We start from the raw sequence: 19,422 nt of genomic DNA on the forward strand, positions 1-19,422 counted from the left end.
AAAAGTCAATCATGAGTTTTCATGCATGCTATGGATGACTGCTATCCTGAAAAAATGATTTCAGTAATTACTCATTTAGTATCATGATCATGAGATGTTATGACAGGTAAGGCTCATTACCTGTCTCAGTTCTACTGATTGGATGCCACTTCTCATTAATTGGTGGTAAAATCTCCAAATACTACCGCGAAAGGTTAATCGTCTACTACTCCATCCAGCACTTGCAGGATGCTTGAATTAAACATTAAAAGATTTTTCATAATCAGCATTTTATGTGATGAATAATCAGGCAGTCTAGCATATGTTAGGAACCTAAAATAGAAGCATATACCAGTGTGTAAAAGAATCTGTTTCTGTATAAATGAACTGAATGCAACAGACGAAAAGAAAGCAAACCGCAGCTAAGAAAAGAAAAGTCGATGCCTTCCCATAAATTCTACAAATGCACGTATAATTATCATTGTTGAGAGAAGCCAATTTTGCTGGTTGTTAACCTGGATTAAGATTCGACTTCATCATCTGACAGCAAGAATTCCTGTATTTTCTCCCTGCAATTAAGAACAGAAATATTCAGCTTGAATATTTTGAAAGTAATACTTAATGAGCTCAACATAGTGATGTCTGAAGGAGACTGCATGCTACAACGCACTTTAAGCATACAACTACATGAAACAACAACAATATTTCAGTAATTTCATCAAGTCCATCTAAAATGACTTAATACAGACATTTTAAGAAACATACAAAAACAGGCTGGAAGTTGTTTAATTTATCTTATTCTACTTTTAACTTTTTTTGATATGCCCAGGTTCAGTATCCAAGGGAAAAAGCCTTGTGGGAAGATGATAACAACAGATATTAAGAATAAAAAATTCAGTTATCATAAACTTGCACTATCCTTTTTCCTTCATAGTACCAACAGTAATACAAGACTTAACCTCACCTTAGCGAATTGGAATTGCTAGGGCTGCCATGCATTGCTCGAGCAACCATAGAGGGTGGCAAGAGTGAAAGAAGAAGTTCTTGCGATATGGAATCCTTGGGAAGAATCTGAAATTGACAACTTGAACAACAGGTACCAGCCAAAATTGAACTTACCTGGCCAGCTTCAAAACTCCTTAAAGTTTGCACATCGGACATGTTAAGTGGACCATTGCAGACTGCACAAAATGTTTCCGATGATAAAGAGTTAACATGCTTAAAGTTATTTCTCTTTTGACGCCTTTTGGTGGCCAAAGGAACACCATTACTTTCATTCAAATCTGGAATTCTGCTAAAGTTGAATGGAGTAAGCTTGCCAGCAGTTCTCACAATTGTAGACTCACGAGAGGGATTCTCTTCCTATAAAAGAAAGTATAACAAAATTTCTTCAGTCAAGTTCTGCAAAACAGTCCTGGGAAGGACAAGTGGCCTTACAACTCGTAGACGCATTTTTTTTCTTACTCAGAAACAATCACTTGAATTAGAAGGTGAAATTAGAGCAGTTCCGTTAGAAGTTAAATTGTTTCCATGCCCAACCAAAATTGCTCGTAAATTGAACACACAAACATGTCTTATCGCTGCACACAGCAGTGATTCAATAGATTAGTTACCCTTCACAAAGGTCATTCTCCTAAGCTAAAATGTACAAAACTGCATATTTTTCTAAATCAACTTCCTACTTGTACCTGCAATAGAGCCACAAATGATGAGACCAAGTCATTGATGCCAGAAAAGGATGTTTTGGTCAGTTCCACTGTCTTTAGACTGCCCTGCCAAGAACCAGATCTTATCATCAGTTAGATTCATTTGAAGTGTGCAAATTAATGATGCAACGACTACAAGCAAAATTAACAGCGGTAAAGAACTAAACATGACAAAGTTAACCAAGAATTCATTCTGGTGATAAACCTAACAAATACAGACCCATCAGCACAGCAAAGCATGTTGAGCTCTTGTGCAAGACAATCACGTAGAGGAAGTGCCACTGGGACCTCCCACCTTGCATCAACATACTGTATATCTGCCGGTAAGGAATATCCTTGGCCCTGCTTGAATTAAAATAGCGAAGTCATACTCAGTGCATGGACCTATCCCAAATGGGAAGATTTGGAGAACAGAACAAAATAAGCAGCTTGCAACAATCATTAGCCGTAAAATTTAAAGCAACAGAATAATACATAATAAGATTCCGTAGCTACCCTAGCTATTTTCTATATCTTAATAGAGGTGTCTGGCACAATGCAACCCCCCCCCCCCCCCCCCCCCCCCCCCCCCCCCCCCCCCCCCCCCCCCCCCCCCCCCCCCCCCCCCCCCCCCCCCCCCCCCCCCCCCCCCCCCCNCCCCCCCCAAGCATCACCAATTTTTCCTGCAGTGTAGTGCCAGCCATGCCTAAATTATAATTAAAAGTCCACAATTGCCAAGCTCATACTTAATGATCCAATAGCAATGCACCAACCTTCTATTCTGGTCGGTCAATATCATGAGTCTGAAAACACTAGTAATTGAATATTCAAATTAATTGCTTAAAACTAAAATATGTAAATGTATGCTTAACAAATGAAGAAAAACCTTAACAGTGGAAGAAATCACATGGCAAGCAATCCTTGAAGTACATGTCCCAAGTACAAGTCTGTTGTATCCATTTTCAGCGGCAATCTGCATAACAAACAATAGGACTAAGAATTTCCCTCTCTTTGATTGCAAGCTAATTGAAGGAATAAGTTGAGGAGCAAACTTTTTGCAAGGATAACATCCGCAAATGTGAGATAAGGTCTTCCTTTCCTGTGACATCACTGACTGTATCTAATAACTTCTTCAACTTCTCCCTTCCGTCACTCAAATTTGAAGAGTATACACTCTCAATTTGAACAATATGCAAATCTTTTATCGGTGGAGATAGACTTGACACAACTGATTGGATGGTTTGAATTGTTCTGTCTATCTCATGCAAAGGGATAGGACAAGCAGAGGTTTCATCAATATAAGCAACTCCAACACCAAAAACATGCAGTGATCTATCCCTACTTGCTTCAAAATTTTTGTGTGCTTTAACTTGCATCTCATGAACAAATTGCAAAGCCACCCTGGAAGTTTTGTTGGAAAGGGGAGCGTAAGTCTCTTAGATCATGAACAGTTTCCAGTGCCTCCAAGATAAATTAGTAATAAAAAAATCCGATTAAATAATTGTATAGGTGACTTTCTAAAGGAATACCAGATCATTCATCACTAAGAGCTATCATGATGTTCATGCCAAAAAAAAAAAAAGAAAAAAAAAAAGGAGCTATCAAGATGTTAATCAGTTCAGTTCTTCTAGCTATCTTATAAGAAAAAACAGCTTACAAATCATATCCCACATTGATCATATAAAGTTGTGCACTTTAACTCTATCACTAAGAGGTAGAAAATAATTCAACTCAATAAATAATGAATCAAATGTAGAATGAGAGGATTCAAAACTGCAACCTCCTAGAGGAAGTAGAATGCCTTAACAGCTGAGCTAAGCGCATGTTAGTATAACTTATTAAGTTCTTCCTTGAAGTATTGGCAAAGGATAGCACTTAAGAAGTATGCAGCCTCTTAGAGGAAGTAAAATGTCCTAGCCACTAAGCTAAGTTCATGTCAATATAACTCAATTAAGTTCTTCCTTGAAGTATTGGCACAGGATAGCACATAATATGTTTGCACGATGATAGCAAAGCATTTCAATGGTCAAAGAAATTCTAGGTAGTCACTTTAGTTCTTATCGTATCTAAACATGATTTTGAGTTCATTAATGAAAAGTGGTTTCATTGGCGCTCAGAAAGTTTCGTTACTGGGGTTACCATCAATGGACATGCTGAGATAGATAATAGACTAATCACCAACCTGACCAAATAAATTTTGGGCCACAAAGTAAGTTTCATTACTGCTCAAATTTAGACCAAATAAAATTGATTGACTCACGTCAACTACAAATAAACCTAGAGGCCTGCTCAAGGATCCTAATAACTATACACAAGCTGCAAATCTTTTGAACCAATCTGCGGAAAGAGGCATACAAATAACAGAAAGACGCGAGAATATCAATAGCGCTCAGGATTCTAACTAAATAATCAGTCTGACAACTGTCAAGTCCACTCGCAACTTCCAAAACGTAGTTCCCTGCGCACCCACAGCCATGAACCAATACATAACAAGAGAAAAAATAAATATAATTAGTCTAAAAAGAAGAAGGACCTGGAACAAGGACCCCCGGAGAAGGCAACAAGCACTTTGTCAGAAGGAGAGATCATGGCGTTCGAGTTTACAGCCTGCCGAAACTTTGCAAACAAGTTGCTCCGAAAGCAATCGCTGCAAAAGCGCCCATCGTCTCCTTCTTCAGAGCTAGACATGCGCTCCTTGGCCTTGCATTTAAAGCAGAGATGTGTATCACCACTGTCTCCGTACGTGGCGGCTAATCGATCGGTCTTGTTTGTTCGAAGTGAATCTTGTTCGACTGTTGCCTCGTCATCTTGATTTCTATAGCAGTTGGACTGACAGGCTGAAGAATTACACGCCATAGGTGGTCGAGAGTAAGTTGCCTGAGAATCAGAGCATGCCAAGGCTTCGTTGCAAACTTGCAAATTTTGCAGACGCGCCAAAATGAGGGCCTAATACAACCCAAACCCTAGCCAAGGTCTGGTCTTACCATTCTAGGTCAACCCAACTGGACCAAACCAACTTTGGTCTGATTTGGCTTGGCGCGCGTTTCCTTGGGGCGTTGGGTCAATCTAATATGATTGTTAATTAACGCAACCATCACATAAAATCACATACGACAAAAATGGCAACACATCACATAAAGTCACATACACCAAAAATTGCAACACATATCTAACCCTAATAGTAAGGCCGTTCGAGAAAAATACAATTTCCAATAAGATATTGTTCTTCAACGCATAATTATTTTATTGGACCATTGCTTAAATCTGCATATCCAGGAGAAAGATCACTCGTTGTGTGAAGAAGTCATCATCACTGCTATACAACAGTTAGAGCCATACGCCTTCATGGGGATATCTCTCATGGCTACTAGAGGGTTGTCGGGGTTGTTTCTAGTTATTGGTGTGACTATACCACACCACCTCGTAGTGGATCGTTGATCAAAGCACGAACGAAAAAAATGAGAAAGATTGAAAGAGAGGGATATATGCGACGAGTCCAAAAGCGAAGGAGAGCATAACCAATAACCGACTAAGAGAAAGGGATGAGTTGTAAGAGGAAAACGAGTACCAACAAAAGTAGAAGAGACAGAGCACGAAGATGAACGAGCCAGGAAGGGGTCGATATAAGCTATGAGTTCGATTTTTATAGCATCAACATTGAAGAAGATAACATTATGGTTTGAATAATATACTCTAGCACAAGCTTAGCTACATAATTTGAATGTTGGAGATAATCTTGTGATGAAAAGAAGAAAAAGCGTGGCCTCTAGTAGCCAAACCATGGAAAAGCCAAGACATTCGATGGGGCGACTGGAGGACGTGGCGAACAAATAAACCATCAATCTAATACCAAATAAATGGATTAAACAAAATCCTCAACACTTTGTAAGGCGGGACGAGGCCTCATTTTACAGCCTCAATTGCCAAATCCTTCACTCTCCCTTCAGCAAGAGAGAGAAGAGAGCCGGCCAGAGCACCCATGGAAATGGTAATGACCTTCAGCAGCTCCTTATCCTCTTCCCCATTGGTTTACCCCATAATCAAACTCGGAACAGTCTTCACTCCTCAAATTAAGCAGCTCCATGCCCTCACTTCGTCCTCTAGGATTTCAACTTCATTGCCTAAACAAGCTCTCAGCTCTCGCTCGAGAGTTCCAATTCGATGTCCGGTCAAATGCTCTGTCTCTGAAGCTACTGAAGCCCGCACCGGTATCCCCTCTCTCTCTCTACGTCCGTTTTATTTGTTCATTTATCGGTGTGTTGATGAGAAGAGAGGAAGCTACTGTCCATTTCTCGACCTCTGTATTTGCTATGCTGCGACGAGGAATTAGGAAACCAGTATCGATAGTTCTTATAGTTTATGAAAGTTTTTGTACTTGTGCAATCTCTCTTTGTTTTTGGTGATTTTTATGGTTTTTATGTGTTGGGAGATTATTTGGTTGCATCAACGTTAAATCTAATATTGGTCTTCCACCCCACCCAAAATTTATTACTAACTTTTTTCTTTGGAATTTTCATTTCTGGGCTGATGTTTTGCATTAGAGAAGAGTCAACTGATGAGGAGACAAGATATAAGGAACATAGCCATAGTGGCTCATGTAGACCATGGAAAGACAACTTTGGTCGATGCTATGTTGAAACAAGCGAAGGTAATACCCAGATAATCATTTCTAATGTTTGTTTTGCACTGCCGGTGTTAATTCTTCATTCTGTTGTATTACGATTGCATGATTTCCAAATCGTCAGTACTGTTTAGTGCAGCGTTATGCAATGATTTTGAGCAAAGACGAACTATGTTGTACCTGCTGGGTTATGCCCTATTTATTTTTTATGTCAATCATTTGATGTACTAGAGCTTAGAGCTAGAGCTAGAAATGATCATGAAAAACATTCGAAGTACTTTATAGTTTTTTTTTCCCATACATCCAAGGGTGTAAAACTCCTCGAACAATTTCTCCTTTTGGAGTTCATGTAATTTATTTTCTAAAAGCAATCTAAGACTGTGTACTTAGCAAGAAACGTTGACAATAATAACCTTCAACCTAATGCATTTCATATTTTCAATTGCAGGTATTTCGTGACAACCAAGTTGTGAAAGAAAGAATAATGGATTCAAATGACTTAGAGCGTGAAAGAGGAATTACAATACTGAGCAAAAATACATCTATTACATATAAGGATACAAAGATCAATATTATTGACACTCCTGGGCACTCCGATTTTGGCGGTGAAGTTGAACGCATTCTCAATATGGTGGAAGGGATTCTTCTTGTGGTATTCTTCAATATATTCTACCTATTTGAAACTATGGTTCTATCTTCAAATTTATATTTTAGATATTTAAAATTTGATTTTGGTTTAAATACTATTTTGGTCCCTATAATTCTTGCTTTGGTTCGGTTTGGTACTTGGTACTTTCAAAATGTCCATTTTGCTTCCCATACTTTCAAAATTTCTCTTAAAAAGTAACTTATTCAGTCCCTTTTCATTTCCATTTTTTCCTAATTTTTCAATCATAATTTTAGCATGATATTTCACTTACTGAACTTCAAATGTAATTATAAATTTGTATTAAAGAGTTTCTATTGAGTGAAAATTTATGCTTAAATTTGACGAACAGGGGCTAAATTGATAACTTTTTAAAAGAGTAGGGACTAAAATTAATTAAATTTTTATATCGACGTGTCAATTCTTGGTGCACTGTGGATCACTTGTCACTTTCCAATAACCTACTAACAAAAGAAGCAACCTCAGAGGCTTATCTCATGCTTGTCGTGTCTACCCATTTTTTTATGGCGTCAAGTCAGTGGAAAGTTGAAGGTTTGATAGAGTGATTGCAAGTGAGTTAAAGATAAAATAGTAAGGTTGCAAGTACTTTGGTTCTAGATAAATGATTGTTAAATATTTGACTAATTTATAATTTGTATTGCCACCTAATCAAAAGTAACAACTGTAAGTTTGATAACTTGATGTAGCTTCATCATAAAAATATTATTAGATTAGGGGCTAAAGGGTTATATGGGCGTTTTTTCAAAATTAGGGGCTAAATTTTACTATTTATCAAGTTTAATGGAGTAGAAGGTATTTCCCTCTCACACATTTTATGGAGAGGAATATTTGATGGAAATAGTTTATTATAATGTTTGTTACAGGGTTCTTGCTCTTTCAACTAAACACCTTATTCTTCACCTAACCCAAAGGGTGGGGTGACTTCCCATGGATTTACCGTACATGTTTCTCTATTTCTATTCTTAAGTAAAAAATTTCGTTTGAAATCTGATTGCATAGTTTGAAACTGAGACCTTTAGCTTTCCTTGGAGTTTCTTTCTATCGAAGTTCAATAACCTACTAAAATTTCTAGATAGTTTCCATGAAAAAAAAAAAAAAAAAAAAAAAAAAAAAAAAAAAAAAAAAAAAAAAAAAAAAAAAAAAAGAAAGAGAGTAAAGGATTTTAAGTTGCAGATGGGACTGTTTCAGAATAAAAATGCTAAACAAACTCAACTTATTTTTCAAATGGACAAGGCTGATATGCCAGAGCAAATTATCAAGTAATAAGGTCCAAAAGATTTTATTTTCATCTTGCCTATAATTTTACTAAAGGTATCTTCTAAAATATGTTTCTAACTTTGATCTTCTTGTGCTATCACCTCTTTTTCTATGTATTTATCTAGGTAGATTCTGTTGAAGGTCCAATGCCACAAACAAGATTTGTGCTTAAGAAGGCCCTAGAGTTTGGGCATGCTGTTGTTGTCGTGGTCAACAAGATTGATAGACCTTCAGCTCGTCCAGATTATGTGATCAATTCCACTTTTGAACTATTTATTGAACTGAACGCGTCAGATGAACAGGTACATTTACAGTATTTGAAAATCATGGATAATGGCCTTATACCTATGCTTTATGATAAGAATCAACAAGATAATAAGTATTGAGTAAAGGATATATAATAAGTGCATTGAACAATGTGGCAGAATATTACAATTTACAAGGTACCAGACAACAACCAATCTTTTGAAATTAACAACATTATTGTTATAACATATATTGTATGTATAGTCGTACTTTATTGTAATTGCACATTCTTGAGTTTAGAGTTCTCGTGTACTTGTATATGTGTGTCTCTCTAACATGGAGTACATTGATATTTTGCCAAATACTATTTGTACGGTATTAGAGCATTAGGTACTTTCCTAGGACATTTTGGATTTGTAAACCATTATGGTTTTGGGAACTTTTGGGTTTGGGGTTTAAAACCCTTTTATTTTTCACCTTAGGTTTTGTAAGCTTTATTGTTTTCACTTAAACCCATTGCCACCATCACCGTGGTCAACGTACGTCATTACCACTGCAAGTTAGATAAAAAAATTCATCCTTTTTTGTCACCATCCAATCCACGAGGAAGGCCACCTTCCATTTTGTTAAAGACACTTTATATATTAGAGCAACATTAAAGGATATTTAACCTAACTTTAAGATAGAAGTAAAGGATGATGTATAACAATATATATATATTGTAGGCAACGAGAAGTGTATTAGAGAAGGTCAAACCAAGGGCCACAAAAAAAAGCCTAAGGGCCAGATAGAGAGAACCCCCCGCATAAAAACTAATGAATGAGCACCTTCAAATTTACAACAATATTTTATGCTTTGTTACATACCTTATAATATTAGAGCCGCGGAGGTTATTGAAAATTATTAATGGAAGTCATTCTAAGTGATTCACTCAGTAGAGGGAAATTGCACACAATCTGACACATATATGAATGTTTTTTAGTGTTTCATTTCATTATTTCTGATAGTGTAAGCAACGTCTTTTTCACTCCAACTTTTGTTTTGGTTCAGTGCGACTTCCAAGTGATTTACGCCAGTGGCATTCAAGGTAAGGCTGGATTATCTCCTGAAAAATTGGGAGAAGATCTTGGACCACTTTTTGAGTCTATTATCAGATGCATCCCTGGACCACGTATTGACAAAGATGGTGCATTGCAAATGCTTGTAAGTGATCTTTCTTTTTATTGTGAACACTTCGTTTACCTTCAATAATATAATTGATTTGAACTGTTGAAGATCCGCGAGAATATTATTACATATCACATCTTTATGGATAATAAAAGAACTTTTACAAGTTAGTTTTCTAGAATGATAGTATCCTAAATCCTAAACCAAAAAACACATGAATTCAATTTCTGACTTTTCATTATTTAACGTAAAAAACTGTACTATCTTGTTTGGTTTTGAAATATTCTACTTTTATTAATCTAAGTTTCACACACATCATAAGTAAGCTTGTTCAAGCCACTAACATTATATCTTCTATTTGCCCCCAATTTGTTTTCTTTTTATTATTCTTTGGTCCCAATTCTTAATCCTTCCACCATGTATCTTAAACTTTATGACGAGTCCATTAAATGAATTCTTGCATATTTTGTACTTTAATATCACGTTTTAGTATGTGATTATGTACTCAAGTCTCATGTGACATTCTTAAAGATGCAACATGGATGACAAACATAGGCTTCTCAGTTCTCCAAATTTGACAAAACTTAGTTCAACTCTTTTGTCTTGAACTTTTTATTCTCTTAAAACATGTCTCAATTTTAATATGCACTTCTTATCCTAGGCTACAAATATTGAATACGACGAGCACAAAGGAAGGATAGCCATTGGTCGACTGCATGCTGGAGAACTGCAAAAAGGAATGGATGTGAAGGTTAGTCCATTTTGCAGGTTGAGCTAGACTTACCAGCATTTGCTTTTCTTTAAGGTTGCCTTTCCATTTCATGATAGAGGTTTCTGAAGCAACCTGTTTTTTGCTATTATTTGGAATAGATCGTTGAAAAGGAATAGAAGGATCTTTCAGGATGTGGAGGTCTCTTAGCAGGAGACAGGATATTTGTCTCATCTTTTGACTCTTTGGGCCTCCACAGTTCTACCACCTTTTTTTCCCTAATATTTGTTAAAGTTCTAAATGATTGGCATGGCTCCTCTTCGTATAATATAGGACTCTTTGCCTTGAATAGAATTTTAGAATCTTCTAAGATTGATTCAAAGAAGTTGAACTTCTGCTTTTTCTTACTTTTTGGCTACTTTCTGGAGTTCTTTTATTGGAAAATTGTATTTTCTCTGTCTATTTTGATAACAAGTGGGGTGTAAATCTCATAAGCTCTGAGAATTGGGGAATGTTTTATCTATCCTTTCCCTTTCTCTCCTTTTGTATACTTGATTTCTTCATTAGAAGCTTGTGTCCCTAAAAGAACGTAATTTTGGCTATTCTTTGGGATTATTGACTAGAAAGGAATGAAAGGTTTATAAAGGGGGTTGAATAGGTCCTTTCTGTTCCGTAACCTCCTCTTAGGTGGCTGTGCCATTTTTCCATTTGATTAATGCTAAATGGGAAGTGTTTTTCTAATATTATTTGGCTTGAGTTAGGGCTATGCTATCTCCCCCCTTTCTTTATGTATCTCTTTTTAACAAAAGTTTGATTTGTTGCCTTCTTTTCTGTCTTCTTTTTTCCAGGTATGCACATCAGAAGATTCTTGTAGATATGCAAGAATTAGTGAGCTTTTTGTATATGAGAAATTCAATAGAGTCCCTGTAGGGAAGGTGCAGGCTGGTGACATATGTGCGGTTTGTGGAGTTGATGATATTCAGGTAAAAGTGAATTCAGTTTTTGCAAAGCTTTTGTTCTTTTATTGAAATTTGTTCTTGTTGTTTTCGAAATCTTTATTGTGGATATCCTGTTCTCAGATTGGTGAGACAATTGCTGACAAACAATATGGAAAACCATTACCTGCTATTAAGGTGGAAGAACCGACAGTAAAGATGTCATTCTCAATTAACACTTCTCCTTTTGTTGGTCGTGAGGTATGCCTGAATGATACTACCGGAAGTCCTAGTTTTTCTTTCCTTTAAACAAATATTTATATGTTTTTTTTAGTAAGAAGCTAATTTGATTGAATAATTGAAAATACAAAAGGGAGAGGATGAAAAGCAGAGCTTCACGCCAAGGAAGATTGCAAAAATTTCTTCCAAGTATCACAAAGGGAAGGGATTGAGGAAGGGAGAGGGTCCCATTCATGCAGGTGGGAAGTGGTGATGAAGCTAGTGGATGAGGGAGTTTGGAGATAGGAAACTTAAGAGCCTGTAAGAGTGCGTTCTTGGCTAAATGACTTTGGTATTTCCATCATGAGGAACTTCCTCTAGGGGGGCTAACTCTGATGGGAGATGTCATAAAGAAAAATGGAATCTAGGTGCCTTGGAGTTGGAAAAACTTATGAAAAAGAAAATTAAGGCTTTCGTTAAAAAATGGTTATGGAGACTCTACATATGGTGTTGAGATGCTGGAAACTTTTCATTACCATGTGAGCTTGGTCGGATGGATATGTTACCTGTTCCTTTCCTAGAGCGAGATTCTTATTTACTATCTCAAAAAAAAAAAAAAAAAAAAAAAAAAAAAAAAAAAAAAAAAAAAAAAAAAAAAAAAAAAAAAAAAAAAAAAAAAAAAAAAGTCTCTACAAGTGCTGCATAGTTGAAGAATACAAAAGACAACATTTCTGTCTAAATTACAAATTGAAAAAAAAATTGTAAGGTTCTATATGTGTCGTTATTTTGAATTGCAGGGCAAGTATGTCACTAGTAGAAACTTAAGGGATCGACTCTACCGGGAGCTTGAGCGTAATTTGGCAATGAAAGTTGAAGATGGTGAAACAGCAGATACGTTCATTGTTAGTGGTCGGGGTACTTTGCATATCACAATACTTATAGAGAACATGTAAGAATTTCATATTCAGGATGATCCACCTTTTCTTGTATGCTTCCTCTAATGACTAATAAGTTCATTCATTTTAGGCGGAGGGAAGGATATGAATTTATGGTGGGGCCTCCTAGAGTAATAACAAAAAGGGTGAATGACCAATTGGTGGAACCATATGAGGTGAGTTTCTAATTGTTATATGATGCAGGACAGTGTTGGAAAATTTTAATGGGATTGATTCACTGCTAAATTTTTTAAGTTTTAAGTTCTGTAGATTATACAGGATTTAAAAATAGTGAATACTGGAATAGAATACACTGTTTGAAGAGGAGTTTGCAGGTTTTTTAGAATAAAAATTCTGTGAAAACATACTTGGATAACTATTTTAAAAAGTTATTATTATTTTCCTTTTGTTCTCCTAGAGCATGTTTTTGAGGACCACCCTATTAAAATCTTATTAAGATTAGGATTTCAAGATACAGTGGACTTCGAGTATGTCCAAGATTGTAACCAATACACAAAGTCTAATAGTTTACCAAATCAGAAAACTGAAATTTAATAATAATGTAATGTATAAAATACAGTAAACACTTTTCTTTGGCTCCTTATTGTAATCCTGCGTTGAACACATTTGATTTGAAGATAGGGAAAAAAAAAATCCATTATGAAAATCGTTAAGAATGAATCTATAAAGTAGATTGTCAAAGCACTTTTATTTTAATACAATTTCCATATGAATCTTGTTTTGCATCTAGTCTTCTTAAATGCACGTGCTTCATCTTTTGAACAGTATTTCTTACTGTGAGACATTTGATTGACTTCTTATATCAGTGACATTCATAATCATAACAAGTAAAACTGCCATGCAGATTGCCACTGTGGAAGTACCAGAAGAACACATGGGATCAGTTGTAGAACTGTTGGGCAAGAGGCGTGGACAGATGTTCGATATGGAGGGTGTGGGGTTTGTACACGTCTCTTTGATTTCTGTTCCCCCAAACTAAACATTGGCACGGTGATGTGATTTGATAATACTTTCAACAATGTCATCATACGAACTGATGATCAGAGAATTAGTAGCTTGACTAATGTGTTGAGTTTGATAACACAATGACTTGACAATCAACATGACATACCTGTAGTATCGTGAGCTTAGATTTATGTTCACAAATAGGTGACATCCAGTTACTGTAGTTAAACAACTCATCTCATTGTTAAAACTCTATCTAGGAGAGGCCTGTATCACAAATTTAATAGTGGACGGTGGCATACTGTTGCTGTTACTGCGACTTACTAATCCACATGCATAGCATATTTACATTCTGATGATGTTAAATAATGTATATACTATGCTAAAGGATATTTTATCAAAATTGTGCTCTATTATTCAAGAATCAAGTACATTTTCTATGTGCAGTCTTTACCTACAACGAGAAAGGGCCATAAGTGAATTTTACTTTTGTTACTTAGACCAATTTTAATTCTTCTAATTTCTATCAATACCTATTTCCAGGTCTGAAGGGACGACTTTTCTGAGATATAAGATTCCAACTCGGGGGCTTCTTGGATTGAGAAATGCAATTTTAACAGCTTCACGTGGCACAGCAATTCTCAACACAATATTTGATTCTTACGGACCTTGGGCTGGTGACATTCACACTCGTGATCAGGGTTCACTGGTAACTTAATTATCTTATTACTTGAATTATTATTACTTGAATTATTTTGATGGGGGGCTTTAACTATTGCTTTAAATATTTGGGGGTTCCATGTGTGAAGAATTATTTTCTGTCATGTTCTGTATTTGTTCTTGTTTGGTTTTGGCGGTAGAATGTTGAAAAGTTTTCCTGTAGCCTCTCTCGTGCTTTCACGGCCTTTCTTCTTGCGTTCAAATCTTTTTTATTCGAACTGTTGTTTCTCTTGCTTATTACAAAAAATTAAATAAAAAAATGCTGCTTTGATGTGTTTTGCTTGGTTAAAAAATTACGGCTGTAGCCAGTAAGAGACCTTGTGAATTAATGTGAGGGAAATTTGTCTCACTCCCCCCCATATATCTGCAGTCTTTTAATATATTTATATTCTATTTTGATCCCCTGAACTTCATGTTTATATGTTTTGATCCATTTTCAATATTTTGATTTGTTCTTTCAACTTTGAAATGTTTTGTTTTAGTCTATGTTAGTCCTAACCATTAGTTTTCCATTAATCAATAAACAATAACTCTAATACATAGACTTGATACCTAATTTATTACATGTGGCTTCAAACGATAAACATCTACTGATTGGTAAATGAATAAAAGATATATTTATATCAAATTTCTGCTTGGTAATTTATTAAATAAAATTAATGGCAAGATTTTGACCAATTGTATGAAATTCTAAGGATCGACATAGAATGCATAGAAGTCTAGAGACAAAAACAGGAATTAAACCTTTAATATTCCGAAACACAACTTATTTTTAACTCTTGCAATGCTATCTTTTTTATCTTCTGAAAATTTATGATGAAGGATATGTAATAAAAAAAAAAAAGCGTGTGTTATACTTTGACTCGTCGAAAAATTAAATAACGCCTGATGAAGCTGCTGCGAATGATTTTTCAGGTTGCTTTTGAGGAAGGCACAACAACATCTTATGCCCTTGCTAGTTCACAGGAGAGAGGGCAGATGTTTGTGAGTCCCGGCTTAGATGTTTACAAAGGTCAAATAGTTGGAATTCATCAACGGCCTGGGGACTTATCCCTTAACGTGTGCAAGAAAAAAGCTGCCACAAACGTTCGCTCCAACAAAGAACAAACAGGTGAGAACAACTCGATCACCTCAATTATTTTTTTAATGTTCAGGTTAGAGTTTTACCTCCGCTTTAATTCTTCACTCAAAAATAGATATTGCACTTAGAATCCTCCTCACCTGCCACCATTACAAACTCCTCTCTTAGGGTACGGGTACTATTAATCAGATACTTTTTGTCTATTAGAAACAGTGTTTGATTACGTAATCAATAATTATTCAGAAAAATATGAAGACAAGTTAAAAGCACCTTAAAATGAATTTGTTATTAGAAAATTTAACCGTGAAGTAGCGGTAGAGACTTAAGATTTATTGAATGCACATGGACTAAATATGAACATATAAAGGTTTAAAAGAGAACAAGTCCCAAAGTGCCTGGACCAAAATGATATTTAACCTATCAAATACTTGGAAAAAATTCTTCTATATTCATTTTAGAAATATAAGAGATGAAGTTACACTAAATAATTTTTTTTGCCTTTTTGCAGTGGTTCTTGATACCCCATTGGATTATAGTTTAGATGACTGTATTGAGTACATTCAAGAAGATGAACTGGTTGAAGTCACTCCCTCGAGCATCCGAATGTGCAAAAATGCAAAACTTACGAAGAAAACAAGGTAGATATTTGTGACCGAGAAACTTCACAGTCCGAAAAACGCGGTTATGATAGTCTCTATACTGCAGCAATATTTGTTTGAATTCATAAGCTTTAACAGAGCTTTTAGTCAATACTAAATGGTTTAAGCATCAAGCTACCATCTACAATAGTTTGTATTATTTGTACATAAGAGAGGACAAGACATTACCATCCAAAGGGGTGATTGATTGGTAGAAACTAGAAAGTGAACCAGCCTCCTTTTTCCCTTATATTTTGATGTAATTTTGACCTCTGCTGTTGCTTGGAGGTTTCCTTGGCTCCAATCATATCATATTAGTCTATTTTTACTTTTGCAATATGCTTGTTTATTTGCACGCAATGTCTTGTTTTGTTTTGTTTTGATTTGATTTTGCATACTTTATAGCCAAATGAGTATTAAAGAAATTTGATGAAGTATTGATGATAGCTAATTTAGTGCTTATGATATGTGATTATTTCTGTTTAGTTCTGAGTATTAACCTTTGAACATAACTTCACTTTGATTCCTATAATTTAAAATTTTTAAATTTAGTTCTCTCTCGAACAATCATTACCAATGCAATATTAGCATTTTTTTTCTATTGACTGTGAGTAATATTTTTATTTGATCTATTGTATGAGTCAACTATATTAAGAGTCTAGGGTTGAGTAAAAAAATATAATGAAATAAATACGTGTTTCGAGTAGATAAAAAACCGTTTAAACTAAGATGATTTATGAGGTTTTGGTAGAGACTACATTAAAATTAGAATCATAGCAATTAAAAAAGAAATTAAGTCTGAAACGGAAAAATTATATAATTCAACTATATATCTATTACTATGCAAAAAGATGATCGTTGGAGATCAATTATTCACCCGTGACAACTAAAAGAAGTCTGATAAAGACAAACTCGTATAAACACATAGACTAATTGCCCATTTCTTACTTACAAGTTCTTAAACTAAAACCAACCAGAAACCAAGATTTGATCTTGGTAGAGAACGATGTATAATATAGCTTTCCTTTGTTCTCTCAAGTAAAAGAAAAATGTAAATCTGTTTATGGAGGGTTTTGATTATCCATCTCCTTAATTAATTACAAAGAGAGACGAATTCCAACTGCTGTCATCAAAAGAGAGAGGAATTCAGAAGAAGGAGCGCTTGGCTGGTGGCCTTCCAACTGCTCTCATCAAGTTTGATATTTCAATGACCTTCGCAACTTTTGTTCCCCTCTTGGCTTCAGCTGATGCTCTTCTTTCCTCTGCTTTTCTGCGCGCCTTCGCCACTTCATTCTCCATCTTTTCAAGCGCTTTTGCTCTCCTCTCTTCCAACCTCCTCTGCACATATTCAAATTCTCACTTCATCCCATTCATAATGTATGAATCATGGAACTATATGTTCATTCTTTTTAACTTTCAAATTTTCATGTTATTTTTATTTAACTTAATCATCTACTATGAAAACTCTTATCTAAATTAAGGGTTAAATTTGTTTATTAGATAACATAGTTTCTCAACACATTTTGTATCAAATTAATGATTTGAATAATATGTCTCACTATAACAAACAAAGTGTGGCAGAATTTAAAGTGAACAGCTGAGTTTAAAACTAAATTGTTCTACATTCCAGAAGCACACTATTAGTTTCACAAAAAATTTAGAAATCAAAACTGATTTTCACTTCTTGTAGTAGATGATGCGTTAGGTTTCAAATGAATCTAGACTTGTATTGAAGAATCAACCAAAGGAATTTTTCAAAAAAGGACAGTAAAACTAAACGTGTTTTTTTACTCAGATTTTAGAGAGAGAAAAATAGAATATTGAAAAGGTGAAAAAGTAGAATGAAATAGGAAGGAAAGTTGTGGTTGAAAAGTGAATCAGGTTGAAAAAAACGTTCACATGTTCAACCACACACTCATGCAATAACTAATTGATCATAAATGACCTCTAAAAACAAAGTAGAGCAATTAATTATTGAATCAATCTATCAACTAACACAACGCATTTCTTCAAACAGAAATCGCCATTTTCAATTTCAAATCACGTACCTGAACCTTCTTCATCCACGAAGATGCCTTCTGAACCTGCTCCCTCTCCCATCCACTGATCACTGCATCTTCTCTCTTGAACCGATTGTTAATCTTTGCAATCTTCGCGTTCTGCCATGCGCTAATCTTCGTCTCCACCTCCTCCTTCTTCACCATCTGCAACGAAATCTCTCTTGTCGCTGCTGCTCCTCCGCCGCTACTGTTCTCCTGTCTCGTGATTGACGACGGCGTTAATTGATCATCAAACGGATGACCGTCCGGTACGATCGCCAACGGATTCGTCTCCTCCTCAGGCGTAGCCTGATCTTCCTCTCCAATCCTGCTCAAGTTATTCGGAGCTTCGTTAATCGGCCGGTCCTGGCGATAACCGTCGCCGATCTCCGCGCCGGCGATCACCAGAGCATTGAACTCTCTACTTATGGAAGTAAAATTCTCACTGGAAGCGCCTTCGCTCGCCATTGAAGTCGATCTCTGGCTCGCCGTTTCCCAAGCCTCTCCGCGGCGGTTCCGATTCTCCGTCACCGGCGGTGGTCGTGTGGGAGTCAGAGCGTGGATTTCGCGGATTTGATCTTCATCGTCTCCGCCATGAGTAGGTCTGGAGGTTCCTGCTGGTAGTGCTTGATCGTTGAACATGGTGGAAATTGAAGAAATGCAGAGAGTGTTTTTATGAGTAATGAGAAGATTTTGAGTGAAGGAAGGGGGAAAGAGAGAAAAAGTCCCTTTGAGAATATAATTCCAAAATGAATAATTTGTTTGATTTGAAATTTGGGAATTATTAGCCACAAAATGTATTACGTGGAACACATTCCAATCAAAAATATCAAAATTATTATTTTACTTTTCTTCCTTAATTTCTTTTTTCTCTCTTTGTTTTTTTTCCTCCGATTATTCTTTTTATTTTTAAAATATATTTCCTTCATTTTTAATCTGTTTTTTTAAATAAAAAATGGAGAAAAGATGGGTAGAATTTTGGCTTAAAAAAGGGGGTTAGGCCACCTTACGAGTTAGAATGCAAGTGTCTGGAAACATCTCCCTATCAAATGCGTTTTAAAATCATGAGACTACGGCGATATGCAATGGGCCAAAGTATATAACATTTGTTAGTAGTGTGTTTGGACGGTTACAAATGGTATCAGAGCCAAACACTGAGTGGTATGCCAATGAAGAAGAGAAGTGGATTGTGAGATCTCACATGGTTTGAAAATGATAACGAAAATTGCTTATAATGATTGATGACGATCTGTAACAGGTTAAAATAGACAGTATTTACTACCGGTCGGCTTGGCTCTTACATAGAAACTTATTCACATTGTATTTGTGACCCCCAAAACACACATGAATGAATTGATATCACATACCAATGAGCGAGAAAGATATTTGAGATAGAATGTCTAAGAAATGTTGGAGCAAAAAAGTGTTTTAGTTCAGACAAAGCTATGACCGAGAGAATAGAACCAAATTTATTAACCTATCTGTTATATTTAAAACTAAGAAATATCTCAATGTGGCGCTTTGTCCCATAACTACACAAACTTACAAACCTAAATAC

The 19,422-nt window shown here is 35.7% G+C and overlaps 3 protein-coding genes across 3 annotated transcripts; 1 reads left to right on the plus strand and 2 right to left on the minus strand.

Moving 5' to 3' along the window:
• Positions 1-237: 237 nt before the first annotated feature.
• Positions 238-4,961, minus strand: LOC111470013 (cytoplasmic tRNA 2-thiolation protein 2). The gene is made up of 7 exons (XM_023115455.1): positions 4,198-4,961; positions 2,717-3,065; positions 2,551-2,637; positions 1,906-2,027; positions 1,668-1,746; positions 944-1,341; positions 238-548 (listed from the first exon to the last, which is right to left on the minus strand). The coding sequence occupies exons 1-7, from the start codon at positions 4,518-4,520 to the stop codon at positions 500-502; spliced, it is 1,407 nt and encodes a 468-aa protein (XP_022971223.1). The 5' UTR covers positions 4,521-4,961; the 3' UTR covers positions 238-499.
• A 577-nt stretch (positions 4,962-5,538) lies between these two features.
• LOC111470012 (putative elongation factor TypA-like SVR3, chloroplastic) lies at positions 5,539-16,162 on the plus strand. The gene is made up of 14 exons (XM_023115454.1): positions 5,539-5,872; positions 6,206-6,312; positions 6,734-6,937; positions 8,335-8,511; positions 9,506-9,658; positions 10,284-10,373; positions 11,180-11,314; positions 11,411-11,527; positions 12,283-12,434; positions 12,512-12,596; positions 13,286-13,380; positions 13,930-14,095; positions 15,022-15,217; positions 15,696-16,162. The coding sequence occupies exons 1-14, from the start codon at positions 5,644-5,646 to the stop codon at positions 15,827-15,829; spliced, it is 2,040 nt and encodes a 679-aa protein (XP_022971222.1). The 5' UTR covers positions 5,539-5,643; the 3' UTR covers positions 15,830-16,162.
• Positions 16,163-16,712: 550 nt separating this feature from the next.
• On the minus strand, positions 16,713-18,609 carry LOC111470195 (remorin 4.1-like). The gene is made up of 2 exons (XM_023115725.1): positions 17,874-18,609; positions 16,713-17,163 (listed from the first exon to the last, which is right to left on the minus strand). Exons 1-2 carry the CDS (start codon positions 18,504-18,506, stop codon positions 16,972-16,974), a joined length of 825 nt encoding a protein of 274 aa, XP_022971493.1. The 5' UTR covers positions 18,507-18,609; the 3' UTR covers positions 16,713-16,971.
• Between the last annotated feature and the right edge of the window lie 813 nt (positions 18,610-19,422).

The sequence above is a fragment of the Cucurbita maxima genome, unplaced genomic scaffold, assembly GCF_002738345.1.
Source record: "Cucurbita maxima cultivar Rimu unplaced genomic scaffold, Cmax_1.0 Cma_Scf00043, whole genome shotgun sequence".
In the NCBI taxonomy this organism is placed as follows: domain Eukaryota; kingdom Viridiplantae; phylum Streptophyta; class Magnoliopsida; order Cucurbitales; family Cucurbitaceae; genus Cucurbita; species Cucurbita maxima.

Excerpts from the sequence above, each read along its gene's own strand:
- LOC111470195 (XM_023115725.1), bottom strand. The coding sequence starts at position 18,506 with ATGTTCAACGATCAAGCACTACCAGCAGGAACCTCCAGACCTACTCAT. Across the intron at positions 17,164-17,873 it reads CGTGGATGAAGAAGGTTCAG|AGGAGGTTGGAAGAGAGGAG; the intron begins GTACGTGATTTG and ends GAATATGTGCAG.
- LOC111470012 (XM_023115454.1), top strand. The coding sequence starts at position 5,644 with ATGGAAATGGTAATGACCTTCAGCAGCTCCTTATCCTCTTCCCCATTG. Across the intron at positions 9,659-10,283 it reads ATGGTGCATTGCAAATGCTT|GCTACAAATATTGAATACGA; the intron begins GTAAGTGATCTT and ends TTCTTATCCTAG. Across the intron at positions 13,381-13,929 it reads TTCGATATGGAGGGTGTGGG|GTCTGAAGGGACGACTTTTC; the intron begins GTTTGTACACGT and ends ACCTATTTCCAG.
- LOC111470013 (XM_023115455.1), bottom strand. The coding sequence starts at position 4,520 with ATGGCGTGTAATTCTTCAGCCTGTCAGTCCAACTGCTATAGAAATCAA. Across the intron at positions 3,066-4,197 it reads TCCGGGGGTCCTTGTTCCAG|GGTGGCTTTGCAATTTGTTC; the intron begins GTCCTTCTTCTT and ends CAAAACTTCCAG. Across the intron at positions 1,747-1,905 it reads ATGCTTTGCTGTGCTGATGG|TCTAAAGACAGTGGAACTGA; the intron begins GTCTGTATTTGT and ends TTGGCAGGGCAG.